The 20,069-nt window shown below is 35.9% G+C and overlaps 1 protein-coding gene across 1 annotated transcript in view; it reads right to left on the bottom strand.

Annotated features, from left to right (window-relative positions):
* The window catches only part of LOC107737166 (potassium channel subfamily T member 1), a 26,395-nt gene extending 7,305 nt beyond the window's left edge, over positions 1-19,090 (bottom strand). The window contains 19 exon segments of the mRNA XM_074560166.1: positions 159-369; positions 923-1,158; positions 1,241-1,390; positions 2,335-2,443; positions 2,607-2,715; positions 3,622-3,685; positions 3,979-4,115; positions 4,237-4,401; positions 5,414-5,597; positions 6,762-6,856; positions 6,941-7,024; positions 7,108-7,182; positions 7,363-7,422; positions 8,976-9,024; positions 9,137-9,163; positions 11,066-11,216; positions 11,330-11,409; positions 15,395-15,535; positions 19,028-19,090. Coding sequence (XP_074416267.1) covers positions 159-369; positions 923-1,158; positions 1,241-1,390; positions 2,335-2,443; positions 2,607-2,715; positions 3,622-3,685; positions 3,979-4,115; positions 4,237-4,401; positions 5,414-5,597; positions 6,762-6,856; positions 6,941-7,024; positions 7,108-7,182; positions 7,363-7,422; positions 8,976-9,024; positions 9,137-9,163; positions 11,066-11,216; positions 11,330-11,409; positions 15,395-15,486 — 2,078 coding nt within the window. The 5' untranslated portion in view covers positions 15,487-15,535; positions 19,028-19,090.
* Positions 19,091-20,069: the final 979 nt, after the last annotated feature.

Genomic DNA, 20,069 nt, shown 5'->3' with positions numbered 1-20,069 from the left:
TGAATTTAATGCGAGCAGCTACTGGTAGCCAGTGCAAATTGATGAACAGAGGTGTGACATGCGTTCTTTTCGGCTCATTAAAGATTAATCTTGCAGCGGCATTTTTGATTAATTGTAAATTAATTTGAATTTGTGTTAGGAACTAAAAATGAACTTACTCATTAGCTGTTACATCTTCATCTGACTGTCCGGCCTCATCCTCTGACTGGTCGCTGATCAGATCACATGGCAGTAAGGAGGCGGAGTCAGCGAACTCTAGAACGGGCGCTATGCTTGGGCGGCGGCTTCCTTGTTCGTTCTCCGGGGGCGGAGCCAGTTTTATGCCGCTCTCAGTGGGACTGGTGTTCTGAAAATCCATGGCAACCGTTCCTGAAAACAAACAATTAAACAGTTAGAACAAAGCCACTAGAAGGCAAGTCTGCAACCTTTAGCCAAAAAAGCGTAACGGCTAATGCTAACGCTTCCGGTTTGGGAAAGAAGACCAGAGGCCGATTTTTTGAATGGATGTCAATGGAGGAGAGGCTTCACTACCCTGAATAAACAGCTTTTTAGAGGAAACAAACAGCTCATCATTTAATGAATCGACAGCCTATCTGCTAATCTTCAACGTTTTACACTAAACAATACTTTTGGATTGAACTATTTTTAGAGTTTACCTTGGAAAAAAATGCTGTTTTATAAGAGAAGTCACTGACGTTTTGCGACAGGTGGGATTCAACTCTTAAATTCAATGGGACTTAAATTCAATGAAGTCAAGGCTGTAATGTGATTGGTTATTAAGGCACACGTGATCCAATTAGCGGTTACGCTTTCTCCAATAGTAAGTAATACAGACCCTCTCATCTCCCAATAGTAAGATAATCTCTGGTTATAACCAGACCTCTGACAACTTCCTGTCTCTCTTCTATCCATTCTAGCTCACCCATGCTAGCGATGATGCTATGAACAGGTAGGCCAGACGGGCTGTTTAAAATGTCACAGTGGCCCCGCCCCTTTCCCTGATCTTCTTCCTGTCTGAAGATGAAGGCGGAGTTTTCCTCCTTCGTGATGTTGATGTAGTAACAGGTGTCGCTGGCAGACATGATGTGGCGCGGCCCAGGGTTCAACAAGATGCTTTTGTTGTCTTCTCTCTTCACGCCGATCAGACACACGCCATACCTTTACACACAAACAGACCAAAATAGCCTCACAGCACAAGTTTAAACACATTTAATATGTTTCAAAGCGCGAATAAACCTACTTCTTGTGGGCGTGAAAGGCCGCGTAGGTGAAGCTTTTGCTGTTGTAGTCTCTGAAGAACATACTGTCGCCCAGACGGATATGATACACCTCATTACCCGAACAACGGCCGTACATCCTCTGCCACTGCTCTGGAGACTGCTGGCCCTCTCTGAAAGGGATTTAACATGTTATTGAACTATTTTTCCATTACATTTTCATTTAACAGGTCACAATGTCAAACTTAAATTAAGATTGCAATGCAAGTTTATTGGAACTTTATGGGATTTTTGAGCATGAAAAAGCACTAAAGTGATGGAAATTACTTAAAGATTATTACTACATTAACGTTTAAAAGTTTTGTGTTGGTAAGATTTCATGTCGTAAGTTTCTTCTGCTCACCAAGGCTGGATTTATTTGATCAAAAACTACAGTAAAATTGTGAAATATTATTACAATTTTAAATAACTGTTTTCTAATTTAATACATTTTAAAATGTAATTTATTCATGTGATCAAAGCTGAATTTTCAGCATCATTACTCCAGTCTTCAGTGTCACACGATCCTTCAGAAATCATTCTAATATGCTGATTTTCTGCTCAAAAAAACATTTCTTATAAATATCAAGCTTTATATTTTTGTGGAAACTTTATATTTTTTTCAGGTTTCTTTGATGAAAAAAAAAGTTCAAAAGAAGTTCAAAAGGAATCTTTTTTAACATTATAAATGTTTTTACTGTCACTTTTGATCAATTTAATGCATCTTTGCTGAATAAAAGTCTGAATTTCTTAAAAAAAAAAAATCTTGACCCCAAACTTTTGAATGAAAGTGTGAAAAATGGTGTTACTGGAGATGCTATACAATTAAGCAAACTAATTCTCAAAATAAAACTTGTTTTTTAAATAAAATAAAACTCAGTTTTTATAAAACAATAAAATAAATAAACAAAGAACAAAGAAAAAATCTTGACAATAAAATGGCATGTTCGGAAAAAAACATGGTAATGACTAAAGGGGTGTGTTTGGGAAACCTGTCAATATTTTTCCATGTGGTGGCGCTAGTAGCACAGAAATAACACACTTCACTTTTAAGAGCACTAATAGAGTCGTGACTCACTGTCCTCGAGATGTGTGCACCAGTAGGGTGATCAGCGTAGAGGTGGCCGGACACAGACAGTTCAGAGCCAACATGGCGTATTTAAACTCTTCTTCACACACTACGTGATCTGCGGAAAGAAACAGACATTCTGCTCAGAGCCAAGATGGCTGACGCTTACTAAAATGAGTCATTCAAGGGCTTCAAATGAAAGTGAGAAGAAAAGAAATACATAATGCAGAAAGAGTGAGCAATATTCAGAAAAAGAATGTGAAATAAAGGCAAATTAGTACCTGCAAATTTAACATGGAACTTGTTTTCAGGTTTGAGAATCTGGACGTAAAGAGGGCAGTTCGGAGCGAAGTCTTTCACAGCCCAAGCCCTCAGAATAGTCTGGTGATCCTGTCAATACATCAATACTAATCAATATCTGTTTATTAACTAATATATACATTTGATAATCTGACTGGATTGAATGTATAAAACAAATGATACCATGTGACTGTAATATAATGTTAAATTAGTTCTTTTATTTATTTATTCATTTCTTGTAGTTTAATGTTGTGTGCACGTTATTTTTCTTTCTTTTTTTTTATTTTTATGGAAGCCCGTTTCCGCTACTGAATAAAAATTTTAAAGAAGGTTATTGTGACTTTTTATCTCACAATTCTGACTTTTTTTTTTCAATTGCGAGACATAAAGTAACAATTGCAAGATAAAAACTCACAGTTATGACTTTTTAACTCGCAATTGCGAGTTTGTATCACGCAATTATGAGATAAAAAGTCAGAATTGTGAGATAAAAAGTCGCAATTACCTTTTTTATTTTAATATATTTTTATTTTTAACTATGGGCTTCCATAGTTTTTTGTTGTGTATTCATGGGTTAAATCTGCTTTTGAATTTTAAATTAATGTTGTGTGCTTTTTCTGATTTTTTCTTTCTTTGTATTTATTTTTTCTGTTTTTGTTTGTTTTTTATTGTGTATTGTTCGGTTAAATCTGCCTTTGAATTGTAGAATAATGTTGTTTGCACTTTCTTTCTTTCTTTCTTTCTTTCGTTTTTCAGTGTGTATTGTTTGGTTAAATCTGCCTTTGGGTTGTTTAATTGTGCTAAAAATCAATATTGAATATCAGATATTGGAGAAAAAAACTATTAATCAATAAATGACAAATAAATTAAGAATAATCTTATTCTAGGTTTTCAAGTCTGATATTGCAATCAGTATTACCAGAAAATATTGATGTGTAACTTCATCAATACACATGCGCAATAAATAAAAGATCACTGATTGGTGTGAACACTCACTGCCGCCATGCGATCAGCTTCATTCCTGCTGCTGAGAATGAAACAAGCTTCTGCATCGTCCATCCTACAGAACAAAAGCGACCAATCACAGGGCGATTAACGAAGCAGACCAATCACAGAAGCCAAAAATGTATGCTATTCCACATTTTGCTCTCCTTCAAACAATGAGTAAACTGTATTGTACACACAAAAAAAGTGAGATAAATTGTGTGGGGACAGGCTTAAATACAAGTATATAAGAGCACAGAATCAATTACTACTGCCCAGTGATCAGATTTTAATGAATATTATCCATTAGTTGTTGCAGCCCTATGAAAATGGAAAATGCTGTGATTGATCAGTGAGGCTGTCACTCACTTGGCTCTCAGTAAATCCTGGTTTTTGAGGGCGGAGCCTTGAAGGTAGATGACCCTCTGTGACCAGAGAGGAATCTGCAAAATCCTCCTCACCTGGACGTCCACCTCACATGGACACAAGATGACCACGTAATAATCCTAAACATGCACAAACACAACATGTGATCAAACTAGAACTAAATACTGTAAACATCAGACAAGATGGACAGAAATGACATTCTGAACCTATTAAACACACAATAACAGACAGAATACACACCTGTGTGTGAGGATGAGCGTAGAATTCATTGAGAAAGTCCATGAGTAGGTCGATTTTGAGAGTACTGACACATAAGACCACATGTCTCTCTGTCTGAGCTCGATGTCTGCTGTAGTTTCCTCCAGATTTCTGCCTTTCCATCCACAGATAGATCAACTCCTCAAACTACAGCCAGAGAATAACCATGGTTACACATGGTAAAAACCAAAAATACTTAAAGATCATCGGCATAGTCAAGTCAGTATTTGAGTAGACAGACAGTAAAATAAATAAATAAATAAAGACAGTAAATAAAACAAGTTTTTGAATTAATTCAATTATTAATAAAAATACAAATACAATACAAACAATAAGAAAAAAATATCTTGAAACGGCATGTGCTAAAAAAGAGAATAAATAAAAAATTCAACTTTTAATGAAAAATAAATTCAATTATTAATGAAAACTTAAATTAAACAAATACAATAAAATGGCAACATTGACTTGAAAAAATCTCCAGTATCATGAAATTGGTGAATGGAGTGGTTTGCAAATACTTGGTTTTCTGAAACTACCGAAGCTTTATTTCTTGTTTGGTTTTTAAAAATAAAGGAAAAAACACTTTGAAAGGTCATTGACTGTTTATAGTCAAGTCAGTAGTAGAAAAAACAGTAAATAAAAAAACTAAATTACAAAAATAACAAATTCAATTATAAATAAAAACGCAATTAAATTAAACAAATACAATAAAAAAGAAAAATAATCTTGACAATAAAATGGCATGTTCTGAAAAAGTAAATAAATAAACTTAACTTTTAATAAAAAATAAATTCAAACGTAATAAGAAAACACATTTAAAAATACAAAAACAATCTTTAAATTGTTTTAAAATATGAAAATATGAGTAAAAAAAATACTTCGATCATTTGCTGTGCTCATAGTCAAGTCAGTAATGATAGACAGACCGTAAATAAATACATAATAATAAATAAAAAAAAACTGAAAAAATACTATTTAAAAACAAACAATGAAATTATAATCTTGACTCGAAAAGGTCTCCAGCAACCGGTTTGCAAATACTTACTAGAAAAACTAGAAAAGCTTTATTTCTTGTTTCATCAATGAAGGCGAGTGAATTTAAATAGCGTTTAATTACCGTTGTTTTGATCAATTTAAAAAAGTGCTCGATTCCTCTGACCTGTAGAGGCAGCACAACCAGGGCCACACAGATCATCACCACCACCAGCAGCTGAGACGGCCAGATCTGCGGCGTCACATCGCCGAAGCCCACCGTAGAGAAGGTCACGATGCAAAAATACAAAGCGTTGAAGAGAGACAGACTCTTCTTACCAGCTCGCTCTAAATGCTGGATACCACATGTGCTGAAAGAGACAGAAAGGCTTCAGTGTAGCTGATGCGAGACAGAGAAGAAGAAAGAACAGCTTTCGATAAAGAGTAGAGGTGGGCGATATACCTGTTGAAGTAATAAAATCGACAAAAATATAGCATTTATTGTGATTGTGCAAGATGCATGTAAGGAATTGGCTGGTCTTTGTTAAGCCCCACCCTCCTTAGATACTGTTGCTAGCTTTGCCAAGCTTTTCTGCTAGTGCTTGTACTGCTGCTGTCAAATATGGAGAGAAGCTATAAAACTAAATAAATTAAAATAAATAAATAATGTAAATCAATTCTCAAAATAAGTTGTGTAAATAAAGCACAACTCATTTTAACAACTAAAAAATAATCAAAAAATCTCGACAATAAAATGTGTACTAAAAGAGAAAAAAGCTAAATTTTTTATAAAAATAATTTTAAATATTAATAAATTAAATAAAAATTAATTAAATTAATTTAAAAAATAATTAAAATAAAAAATAATCTTGACAATAAAATAATGTGCTGAAAGACACAGTAAATAAAAAACTAAATTTAAAATATGAATAAGCAAAATAAAATTAATTACATTAAATCAATTTAAAATAAAAATAATCTTGACAACAAAATAATGTGCTGAAAGAGATAGTAAATAAAATTTCAGTAAATGCAATTTGTAATAAATAAATAAATTCAGTTATAAATAAAAAAATTAATTAAACACAATTGTAAAAATAATCTTGACAATACAATTATGTGTGCTGAAAGAGAGAGTAAATATAAAACTAAATTGTAATTAAAAAATGTATATTAATTATTAATATTAATAAAAAAACACAATTACATTAAAAAACACAATAACAAAATAAAATGGCATGTGCTGAAAATGTATATACAATTTTTTGAAATAATGAAATAAATCTTGATCAAAAAGCCTCCAATAACATGAAATGGTGAATGGAGATGTTTGCAAATCCCAGTTTTCTAAAACGAAAGAAGCTCTAATTCTTGTTTGGATTTTGAAAATGAAGGCAATGAGATTTAAACATGTTTAATTACCATATTTTACATTTAAAAATGTGCATATTGATTGACCAAAAATTTTAAGAATATCAAGATATACATTTTTGGATATATCGCCCAGCCCTAAACCAGAGGAAAATGATTCTTACCCAGTGAATACGAGACATAAAAGAGTGCAGATAAGAATGAGGACCTGGTTGAACATGGCCGAGTGTGTTCTCTGAATGGCCCGGTGCAGATCATTCTGTAACACACACACGTCATCTGGTTTCTGTAGAGTATTGCATAGACACTGGTGTGGGTTTATTTGGGAATGGCTAACACTCACCATCATGCTCTCCAGAGCACACTTGGCCAGCCAGCAGTTGAGAAACACTGGGATAAACAGGTTTCTGAGGGGAGGCCAGAAGATCTGACATAGAGAGAGAATCATAGAGGTCAGATTTTATTATCAGATGTCATTTGGGATATTATTATTCTGAATATGCTTCTTACCGTTATGATGAAAGGGACAGTATTTAACATCTCCAACAGGAAAGACACTTGAAATATCTGCTCCCATAAATTACCCTGAAACAGATATACATATGCACTCAGAAACAATCTGTTTCGAATATCAGAAACCAACAGTTGTGGTTGTGCCAAAGCAAAATGCAGTAACTAGACACTTCAGGTCTCAGATTCAGAGCAAACTGCGTGTGAAAAATCAATAAACACGTTCACACTTTGCACATATGCACACAAACTCACCTTGTAGCTGAGGTACATTAGCAACATGGCCTCCATGAAACTGATGGATGCTACAATAACCTGATGAAAAAAAATGTACAAAATAAAAAAAACAGCTAAGAGTGAAATTTCAACTCACAGGACATTACAATTATTATTTTATAGGAAAAACTCAAGCACAATGTATTATACAGAAGCCAAAAATACCAGCAGTGCTGAATTTCAAGAGCAAACCTGAGTATCACAAATGCTATATAACGAGAAACACTACAGGCTGGCGGCACCTACTGGTCAAAATCGTGTAAATGCAACAAAAACTTGTATTATCACACTTTTAACAATCCAATTGCAAATGTTGTAATGAAAATGTAATCCATTAAATGTAATCTACAAATAATTAAAAAGCATTAAATATGAAGGTTCTGTCAAATGTGTGTTTTATTCATTTGTAGTCTTTGTTTTGTGTTATTAGACAGTACTTGTTAAACTACGTTAGATTATACATGCATAAATATTAAAATTAATTAACTTTATTAAAAATGAATGTACATTATTAAAATTGACCCAAGATCAATTAAAAACCATCAGACACTCATTTATGGATTCACCAGATCACTGTAAAAAAATATTTTTTGAAATGATAAAGATATTGGAGTATGTTTTACATAAATAAACAAATAAAAATAATACTTTTTCAGTCTTTCTACTTCAAAATTTCATGTTTTATTCAATGCGTTACTTGCTATTTCTTTGCAATTATTTGTACAATTTACTTGCAATTTCTAAGTGAAAACTGTTTACACACCAATTTATTTTCAGTGTAGCGGCAAACAATCATAATTTTGAAATATTTTGAAACCAATGTTCGAAGCAAAGCCTTGCGTGCTGAAATCACATGACTTGTCAGTTTGATTCTGAATCACACAGATTCAAAACAAAAGACTGGTAAATGTTTCATAGCTTCATAAAGCAGTGGCTAAATAAATACATTTAAATATAAATGGTAACACTACAGTAAAATCTCATTTGTTAACACTAGTTAATGCGTTAACTAAAATGAACTAACAATTAACAATATATTTCCCCAGCATTTATTAACCTTTGTCAATGTTAGATTAAAATGTTCATGTTAGCTCACAGCGCATTAACTAATTAACAGATACAACTTTTGATTTTAATAATAATGTTAAACTTAACATTAACTACGACTAATAAATGCTGTTCATGTTAACTAATATAGTTAACTACTGTTATTACACGGCTCTCTGGAATACTTGATTCTAATTGGTCAATCACAACATTCCGAGGTCTGTTATTCCCCGATAACATCTGTTAAAACTAATAACACAGGCTCATCCGGGTTCTACGAGTCATCTTGACCATTGATGCTGATCAATGTTTCATGTCTAATTATTTACTTTTGTGACAAGCAGCCGTGTAATAAGCGGGATAATGTACATCCAGCTGGTTGTTATCGCATAATAAAGCCCTTCAGTCTTATACAATATACTGATAAGCCTGTCGGGCATTATTCTGCGATAACAACCGGCTGGATGTACATTATCCCTTACTTAACAAATGAAACCTTATTGTAAAATGTTACCATATAAATGTTTGCTTTTCTTTGGACTCACCTGAATGGCCCAAACTGGTACTTTTCTGTCTACCCAGAATATCAATTCCCTGGGAGAAAGAGGCAGATTAGAGCGAATAAATTAGAAGTATGAAATCAACCTCGAATCACATCTGCATAACTGAAAATAAACCGCAGTTTGACGCTGATGGTTTGTCTCACCAGTTGATCTCGTTGGTCTGCGTGGTGCTGTTGCAGTTGACGCTGTAGAGAGAGGAGGTGTGGGTCGCTTACTGTGACACATCAATCTATAGGAGTATTTTACTGCAGCATGAGAAATGATTCACTAACTTTCTTTAAATATTAATACATATTCTCTAATACCAGAAAGAAATGAGTCATGGTAATCATGCTCTATAAGCCATTTTACACTCCTAAACATTAAAAGAACTGTTCATGAAAAACCTAAAATTTGCTGTTAATTTCCTCACCTTCAAGGCCATCCAAGATGTAGGTGACTTTTTTTCTTCAGTAGAACAGTAAAGAAGATTTTTAGCTGAAACCGTGGTCCTTACTGAGTCATAAAATGCAAGTCAATGGCTACTGTCACTTTGGGAGTCAAAAATGACATATACAAGCAAGACAAAATTGATACCCATGGCTACTGACAATTTATTGAGGTCTTATGAAGCAAAACAATCGGCCTGTGCAAGAAACTGAGCATTATTTACAATATTTATTACCTGTAATCCTGTGAGCCACAGACAAATGGTACAGATGTCTGGTTCGCGAACGAATCACTCTTTTGAACCAATTCTTTTTTTGTGAACTGGATTAATCAGTTCACCAAATCGGACTGAACCGTCTGAAACAGTTTGTGGCTTAAGCAGCACAGATCTACAAGTTACTCAATCAAAACTCACTTTCAGATGCCTGGCAGTCACTCTGACTGGAAATGAACCAAAATAGCTGTGTTTTTGATCCTATGAAGAATGAACTGATTCAGCGCTCCAGTTCCTCCAACAGTCACTGAACTGAGGAATCAGTTCAACCCAGACTGAAGACCGATAAGCTGCTGATATGTGATTGTGCATGTGTGACTGTGAACCTAGCACTTGAATGAAGGGGTGAAATAAAAGTTGTTATGGTTTCTCATTATTTATGTTAAAAAGGTGATCTGATGAAGACTAGTTTATTCACTTTATATAGTTTAGACATGTAAAACATCCATGTTTCACATCATTTGTTGAGTGCTTTAATAATATAATTGAGTATATGTTACATCATTGCACGATTATGTAAACGAACTGGTGAATTTTAAATTAAAAATTTGAACAGGTGGTTACTTGCACCAGTTAATTGAAACCAAATTTTTGAAAGAACCAGTTCATGGAAACGAATCAGATAAACAGACTGTCTATCTATACTGATTCTTCTTGATCTTAGTGCCGCTTTTGACACTATAGATCACTCTATTTTAATCACCCGTTTAGAGACTGTCTTTGGAGTTTCTGATTCTGCATAGAAGTGGTTTAAGTCCTACCTCTCCGTTCGCAAGCAGTTTGTTGTGATGGGTGGTTGCAGGTCTAAGGTCGGTGTGGTGCAATCTGGTGTTCCCCAGGGATCAGTTTTTGGCCCTTTACTTTTTAGTATTTACATTTTTCCACTTGGCCAACTTTTAAGAACACTTCACTTTTGTGCAGATGACACTCAGATCTATATACATTCAAAACCTGATGTCAATGTGGCTGTCTCTTTTCTTTCTCAATGTTTTACTGAGGTTAAAAAATGGATGTCTGAAAAATTTCTCTGTCTAAACAGTGACAAGACTGAAATTATGCTTATTAGTTCACCTCACCAGCTGTGCAAAGCAGAGTCCGTAACCTTAAGTGTGGATGGTTATGCTTTACAGTTTCAAACTAAACTTTCTTGCACAGACCGATCTTTTCATTTTATAAGACCTCAATATATTGCCAGGAGCGATGGGTATTAATTTTGTCTTGCCTGTATTTTCCTTTTTGACTCTCAAGTGACGGTAGTTGCAGACTTGTATTTCATGAATCACCATGGACCCCGGTTACTTTTCTTTACTGTTCTACTGAAGAAAAAAGTCACCTATATTTTAGATGGCTTGAGGGTGAGTAAATTAACAGTGAATTTTTATTTTTGGGTGCACTATTCCTTTAAGACAGTTCTGACCATGTGTGGCGGAGCTGGGCTGGATTGTCCGTCATGACTCGAATTATGTAAAGAACACATGTCAAAAGCTTCAGGCAGAAGTTAAATATTCGGATCCTTAAACCTGGAGGTGAAAGGTCAGTGCATTAACAGGCCATAAAATAGACATAAAGATAATAGGTTAAAAGGTATGAATAAAGGTTCAGAGGTAAATATGCACAGTTCAGGCAGACTTACTGGATCTTTGGTTTTTGATGAAGAAAAGTTTGAGTCTCTCTTTAAACGTGTTCTCATCCACATAAAACTCCACATGGACCCTGCAGGAAAAAAAACATATGTCCTCTAACCTCCACCAATATCCAGTCAACAAATCACTGACTAAAATCACAACTGAATGATTGTGACATTAGGTCTGTTGGGAATTAAACTTGGTAAAATCGGAATATCGCATTAAAACATTTGCTAATAAAGCACCCATCCCATGTTTCCATCCCATGTGTTAAAGAGAACAAAGTATCAGTAATAAAATAATAAAGAGCTGCTGCACCGGGGGAAGCCTCTTTTTCCCTACATAATAATTACTTGCGCCTCAGAGCATGCAGATGAATGCTGCAATAAACGCCGCTGACGAAACGAATGACAAACGATGCTATCTTGCTTTCAGAGGTGAATGCCTGATGTTTGGGAATGCACTGAAGTGAGAAAATTATTCCAAATCATTTTGATGACAGACTTTGGCTCAGGCATTTCAGAATGACTAAAACAACATTTGAGAAGATATGCAATGAAATTGCAGCAGTCCAGTTATCCAGACACATGATCTGTTGAGGCAAAGTCACATTTTGTTGCACATCCAGGAATTTATTCGATAAATGTGTTTCCATTTAAGTATATGTTTTCTTAACAAAGAAAAAATCCATCTAATTAAGTTTTTTAATTTGTATTTTTAGATTTTATGTGCACCGTGCCATTTCCACCCAGTGTTCTATTATGTGACAACCCAAAACTTGCATAAAAATATGGTATGGAAACAACTATTGATACATATTTTTAAAGTGTGACTTAACTGACCCAATACTTTTTGGGGACACTATAATAAATTTCTTTACAAAGCACAACAAATCATGAGGTGAAAAACATTTCAACCAACTATACATGCAATATATAGGCAGACAAATGGAGAGAAAATAAAAGTGGGAAAATAAATGTTTGCTTGATCATGAAAGCTTTACATTGGTGAAGGTGGGTCTGCCAGCAGTGCTGCGTTATACAGTCAGTGTGGGTGAAAGTGTGTATTCGTGCATGTGGGCAGTTGAAATACTTTTAGAAAGTCCTGAGGTGTGAAACGCTAAACTCCATCTAAAACTATTTTAAACAGCAATTTGTGAATTATTTTATAATTATCATCATACATGCATATATTAGTACTATTTAAAAGTAATTAGTAAAAGCAAAATCAGATTAAAAATGGTGAAATATGCACAATTTTAACCTAAAATCTTGTTGTTAAAAAGCAAACACATTATGCATCAAATACTTATGTAGATATTGATGTAAGTGATTACAATGCATAAATCATGTTATATAAAGTCAATAGAAATGCTGTCATCCTATATGTGCCATTATGTGTGAGTTTTCCTGTGCATGTGGGTGTAAAACCAATCAGTGATATTTTGACGCATAAAGACTTTTTTTATTCTTTCCAGCATCATGTTTGACTCTGTTTACATAGTTCAGCACTAAGAGCAATTCTCTTCATTACAATCCCAGACATCTTCACTGCATCTTCAGATGCAATGTGTCTGCTAGTTCCCATGGAGACCACAGGAGCGGTGGTTTTATTTGCCGTCATAAAGTGAGATGAAGCCATCAACATTACGACCCGTGTCCAAAATATCACATATGTTTCAGCTAGAAAATTCATGGGTGATTGTATTTAGCATGGTTTACCTATAAACACTGTGAAACTGGTGATAATCTTATAAAGAATACAAAAAAAAACTTTACAGCAACTGAAAAGTGCAGCACTCATCAGCACCTGAAATCCACTACAGTTATCCAGCTTGAGGAAAACAGCAAATAAGCCAGACTCGGTGAACATTTTAAGGTATTCAATCATGCACAAGACTGCAGTGACTCTTAGAGACGTCGTATCCTACCTCTGCCCAGCATCGCTACCAAAAGAGTCCAGCCTCCAGTTGACCAGAGCCGGGTTAACCCAGGACGGCACTGCATTCTTCTGTTCCATAACAGAGAAAACCCAGAGGCTTTCTAGACGAGGATGTACGGAGATCTGAGCTGAGAGGATCGTTATGGAAGTACATAATCTACAGCGGCATGGTTCAAAATAACCCGCCCACACGCTCTTGATTGCAGGCGCGCAAGCGTGTGCTTCCCTGCCAGAGTTCTGCTCGGTCACTCTCTGTCGTGTATGTCTCTGCATTAGAATTTCAATGCACTTTAATTGTTTATTCATTTTACTAGCATCTCTTTGTTGAAAATAGGCATACGCTGGATGTTTTTGACGTGCACAACAGCTGTGGCAAACCTACTGTTATATCCATTCTGTTAATGCATAAAGCTTATTAAACATACATGATTTTTGTATAGTGAATGATTGTCATCATAGCAACATGCCTCAAGTGTGTTTGTCTTTGTGATGGTGGAAAGTACAAATAATGTGCTTACAAAGAGAACTCTGAATGAAGGAGCAACTCAAACTCACCAAAAGATAATTGAAATATTTCAGTCAAATGAGCAATTTTTTTTGGCTTATTCCCACTTTCCACCTTTCCGCAATGCCCACCCTCTCTCTCCCTCCTGTTCTCAGGAAATTACAGATAATAACCTGCTCAAGAGGCTATTTCTGTCGATCTGGAGAGATGTGGCCGTGTGCCCACACACACACGCACAATGAGACTTTTTCTTAACATTCAAGGCTTGCCAGAATCAAATAGCCAAGGACATATTTTTTTTTGTTCTCTTGTTCAGCGTTTTAAAGAACAAATGCAAATATGACTAGATTTTTATATTTTCTGTGGTGCAAACTCAACACCAAGATCCTTGAACGCTCTGGTTGGTTGCCAAGGCATCACTATGTGGTTGCTAAGTGTTTTTAGCATGTTGCAGTGCAATTGCCTACTTTACAAACACTCTCGGTGCATCCGAAATCACACACTGTCTGATCAGATGCTACATTTGAATTTACTTCACTACCATTAAAAAGTATGTGCTATATAGAATATGGGTAATATGAATCAAATTCAGACATACCACATCTGCCATGTTGATATGGTCATGTGACTTACAGCATTAATTGCTTCACTTCATTGCCATTCACAAATCCTCTCCCGTGGTCTCATGGGATAGTAAGTGTCCATCGAATGCGCACTTCAGAATCTCACCGGAAGTAGTAGGTCATCCGGGGGATTTTTCGCATACTCTTTTTCAAATACTATAAATTAGGACATACTACTCGTGTTTTTCGCATACTATATATTAGGGAAGTATTCGATTTTGGACGCAGTGTCTGTCTAGGTGAAATGCACATCTGCATGCATCTTCTAATCTTTTTTTGTGATGTCACTAACCTACCATGACTAATCTACCATTCTTATATTATTTCGCTCATTGTATGGTCTGCCAGGTTAAAGCTAAACAAACATTATTTCATTGTATCTGCTGGTCTTTTGGATGTAATTCTGACTGCTGGCCTTCAATAAGACAGGTATGATGTTGCAGGTGAAGTAATGGTAAAACTGGGCAATAAACAGTGTTGGGTAGATTACTAACAAATTGTAGTCCATTACTGATTACAAATTACATGACAGAATTTGTAGTTTGTAATCTATTGGATTTACCCATATTAGGTAATGCATTCTGATACTTTTTGATTACTTTTAGATTTCTTTTGACCTACACTTGTAAGAAAATCTATTCCATTTGTTATCAACATCATGACATGTATTAAACATTGCGTTACACCAGGGTTTCCCAAACTGGTTTCTGAATGAACTAGTGGCTGGTGTGTTCAGTTCCATAAACCTGGAAGACTTTCCAAATGTATATAAGCGGTAGAGTTTTTTAGAAAGGAACATTTTAGGTAGAAACAAAAGAATTAGGGTGGATCAATAAATCATGAATAAATTGCTGCCATTGTGTGAATACTATGTAATCATGTAGTGTACAAAAAGTAACTGAAATCTGATTATGAGCATTTTAAAATGTAATAATTTACACGTACTTAATCCAGATTAATCAATTACTACCCAGCACTGGTAATAAACATCACTATGCATGTACCTGTCATCATGAAATGTCTGGTCTCCTAGCAACAGGTCTCGGAACCGGAAGTAGGTTTGAAGGGATGGAACCACAGATGCTCCAGCGGTCATCTCGAGGTCCTGCACATTTAAGACCACCCCTCTGCCCCCACATCTTGGACTAACATTGAGAGAAAAGACACAGAGACATAGTGGTAAAGAGACTATTTGACATTTTAAAAAGCAAGCTAGTCTAAAGTGTCTTCTGAAGAAAAGCCTGTGACGTTTTGAGGGTAATAACTGCATTACCAAGACAACATTTACCACAATAAATTTACAACAGAACGCGTTCTCACAGGGAATTTGGTATGTAGTTTAAAAAATGAAAGAAAATGAAAATGACAAAGATTCTGTAATGATGGTTTATCTATCTCATTTCAAACTTTGTTCTGTGAAAACATCTGTTTGCGCACTTTACCTCAGGCGCGCGGTGCCCGTGCTCCCATCATCGTATTCAAATGTGTGGTTGGTGTAGCACGCGCCGCTCATCTTTTCATCCGGCGAGCGGCGCGCGGACGGAAACGTCACTGCCACTTTATCTTCCTCATGAGCCAGAGCTTCAGGCATCGCGCGCTTTATGATTTAAAAAAAATCCGTTATCCAGTCAACGGCCAAACTGTCCACATCAAGTAGACGGATAAAAACTTTTTGAGGTAAAAGTATGTTACCCAAAAAACATGGTGAGCAAATATCAAAGCCTAGTATGAAAAATCAGCGGATCTGACATTCAATCAATCTTCACTTGAACTTTATGATTTTTAAAATAAAACCTGTGGCGCGTACCGGAGTCTCTGAACTTCTACATCAAATAACATTGAGAGGTAAGATCGTCGTGGCATTTTAAAGTGTCAGACACAGCGCCGTGTGCTGGACAGCCTTGAACAGCATCTTATTCATCATGAATTATAACTATTACTCTGTAAAAAGACATATTTTTAGTTGCCAAGGCTACATCTATTCACTGTAAAATAGCAACAGAGTTTTAGACGTCATTTCTTAGAAAAGGCAGACTACAGCATTGAATGATGTTTACCAGTATAAGGGTTACCATGGTCATGGGAATTTTAAAATTGTGATTCCCCCTGCCAGAAAAAAAGTCATCAAACTTCTATAGTTAAAATAATTTGACCTAAAATATTTATTTGACTAATAATTAATCTCTAAAAATAGGTCAAATGAATTTCTGAACACAAAAAGTGCCAAGCAGTAGCCTATCATACTACCATATTTGTTTAATTACTTTGACATGTACCATGGCACCGAATGATTACCATATTCATTTACCACTGTTGGAATGAAATGATCTAAAACCAAATAACACAGTACAACAGCAGTACATTTTTGTGAGGGTCAAGAAATTAATTATACAGAATTTCATTTAACTTCATTTATTATCATGTATATCATCAATATACTTCAATCAATACATTTCACACAGCCTTAATCAAAGCCACATGTCCACCTGGATGCTTGGACTTCATACTGCCAAAATGTCTACAAAATGAGAAAATATAATGAAAAAGAAAATGTCAGAGATTAAGAGAAGTTGAGTATAAATCTTAAGTTAATAATGACAGAATTTTTGTTTTTGGTAGAGCTATTCCTTTCAACTGCTAATAAGAGCGAGAGCGTACCTCCATTTAACACGTTAACACCATATTTAAACGGATAGTTCACCCAAAAAATAAAATTCTGTCATCAGTACTCACTCTCAAACTGTATGAGTTTCTTTCTTCTGAGGAACATAAAATAATATATTTTGAAGAGTGTTGGCAACTAAACAGTTGATGCTCCCCATTGACTTCCATAGTATGGCAAAAAAACTATGGACGTCAATGGGGACAATCAACATTCTTCAAAATATATTTTTTGTTCAGCGGGAAGAAATTAATTTATAAAGGTTTGGAACAACTTGAGGGTGAATAAATGATGACAACATTTTTGGGTGAAATAACCATTTAAATCCATTCTGTGGATTTCCCCCACAATCAGTACTGGAAGATTGCACATTGGTAGACTTTGTAGGCTCTGCATGAATGAGTCACTTTAAAATAATACACACCTCCAAGAGTTTGTCTCATGGTCATAAGCCTCCATGGTTTTAAGGTCACTTACACCATCAAATCCTCCAATAGCCAATAGAAAGCCATTAAACAGCACTAAAGAGACCTGTGCATATTACACACAAAAATTCTTACCACAAAGACCATAATTAAACCACTTCAGAATCATATTCTTTGTACAGGTTTGAAATGGCAAGAGGGTGAGTTATCAATGGCAGAAAGACTACTATAGCTCTTATTCCCTCAAACCTGAAATCTCTTGTTGTTCATAGCCCTAACTGGGCTCCAGCGGAGAGTGTCTGGGTCGTATTTCTCCACGGTGCTCAGTGACAGACCAAGTTCGTCTCGTCCTCCAGCCACATACAGACAGCCAAGAAACACGACGCATCCTGAAGCTTCCCTCATGGTGGACATGGTTGGGCAGAGAGACCAGCATCCCTCAAATGGGTCAAAACGTTCCACTAGTGCAGAAGAATGAGTATTGAGTTTTTTTATTTATTTCAAATCTACACATGTATATGTGTTTGTGTACCTGAATCCAGTGGCATGTCTCCATCTGTTCCTCCCACAATGTAAATCTGACCGTTCAGGATAGCGGCTGATGCAGATGCCCTGTTCCTCAGCATTGGTGTCAACTTAGACCAGGAGTTCTTCAACGGGTCATACCTACTCCACAGAAAACAAGTGTGTATGTGTTTGAGCTTCACATCTCCAGACATCCGTTTCTCTGTAATGTACAAGTGTGTTTAGACCTCTCTACTGTGTTAATGCAGGTCATGCCGTCAAAACCTCCCAGTGTAATGAGACATCCGTCCATTTCTAACACACAGACCCTTGACCGTGGCGAAGAAAGTGAGGGCACGTCCACAGACCAGGTGTTACACTCTGGATCATACCTAACACACACAAACACATTCATTTAGCATTTTAAGGCATCATAGACAATAACGTTTTAAACAATAACTATTATTACGCATTCTAGGATTAAGCTATTGGCCAAATACTAGGGCAGCGCTGCATGTCTCCTTTTTGGAAAATGCAATTTAAATTATTTTAGCGACATTAATAACAAACTCTATTGAAATCAGTTGTCAAATCTTTCATGCACTTAACAAAAAGCACTATTTGAATGATGACAGAAGTTGATGTAAATGGCCACCTCTCCACGCTGCTCAAACAGGTAACGTCATCAGACCCGCCCACAGTATAGATGGCTCCGCCCAGAGCACACACCCCTGGGTCACTGCGGTGATGGAGCATGGGAGCAGTCATTTTCCACTCATTATACTGGGGGCAGAACTGCTCAACTGGACAGGATGGGTCATCTTTACTCCAACCTCCAACTACACACAATTTATTAAAAACATACAACATACTGTATGCAAAGAGAAACAACTGAGATCTCTTTTGTGATTTCGTACTATACTATATATATATATTCCATTTACATTTATAGTTGCTAGTGGCAGCTGACCAAACTTCTTAAAATGTTCAAGCAGGTGTAGAAAAGTCTGAAAGTCATTGACAAAGAGATTGATATAAATACTGACCTACATATATCATTTCAAAGGGTTTTCCTTTGGACGAGACTTTATTCCTCATGGAGTGGCTGTTGCTATGGCAGTGACCCTTGGTGCTGTGCAGGTTGGTACTATTTTTGATGACCAGGAGGTCCTCATCTTCTTTAAAGGGTCTGCTGAACATACACACACACATAAAAAAAGGACATTCTAAAAAAGCATATCCAGACAGCACATACGCAAACTCATCACACTTAAAACACAGTGGGCAAACAACAAAACACCCATCTGTTCTGCTGTGAACAAGATGTACAGTAGATTACAACACTGATGATGGAGCAGAAGATTGCAGCTTCTCTACTATTGCTTTCACAGGGACTTGAACAAACCCCCTAATCAAATCTCTACGTAAACTTCAGCACATAACTGAATCAAATTGTGCAGTTTGTAGAGAAGTTGTATGTTGACAGAACTTGGTTTTATATAAAAAGGGACAAATCCTACAGACTTTCTTTTGGATCCAGGGACTGAGCCATATCTAGGAACCAGAGTATCAGAGAGACTTGAGGTGAGGACTCTTGAATTTGGCCAGTAAGGCTACGTTCACACAGCAGCAGAATACTGTTGTCAATCCTGCATTTGAGTGCTTAATATGCTTACTTTTTACTTTTAGGGTACATATGTGTGGTTTCGGTCACTTAAAGTCAGGGTAAGTGATTTGGTTCAATAAAATTTTTTGTTATGCTGGTGGAAGCTCTCTTCACATCCTGATAGCAATCACTAAGTTAAGTGGTCTAAATGTATTTATATGTACTTATTGTCTGTGGAAGGCGTAGGACCATGGGCTACGCTTTGCATACCTCTGTGTGCCCTGTTTGTGCAGACATGATACGTCATTAGTGCGTTACATTACGTTATTGCAGAGCGAGCGAGAATGGAAGGCGTTATTATTGTAATATTATGCTCTTTGTACTGTAATGTTTACTCACTGGTGAATGAGACATGAGGTAATCTGACAGCATTGCATTCAACCTTCCGCCATCTCTCATTGTGTCGCTGGTTAGCCTCTGGT

The sequence above is a fragment of the Sinocyclocheilus rhinocerous genome, unplaced genomic scaffold (assembly GCF_001515625.1).
Source record: "Sinocyclocheilus rhinocerous isolate Xijiao unplaced genomic scaffold, SAMN03320098_v1.1 scaffold284, whole genome shotgun sequence".
Lineage (NCBI taxonomy): Eukaryota > Metazoa > Chordata > Actinopteri > Cypriniformes > Cyprinidae > Sinocyclocheilus > Sinocyclocheilus rhinocerous.
The sequence above is the reverse complement of the archived record's forward strand: the minus strand, read 5'-3'. Positions and strand labels throughout refer to the sequence as shown.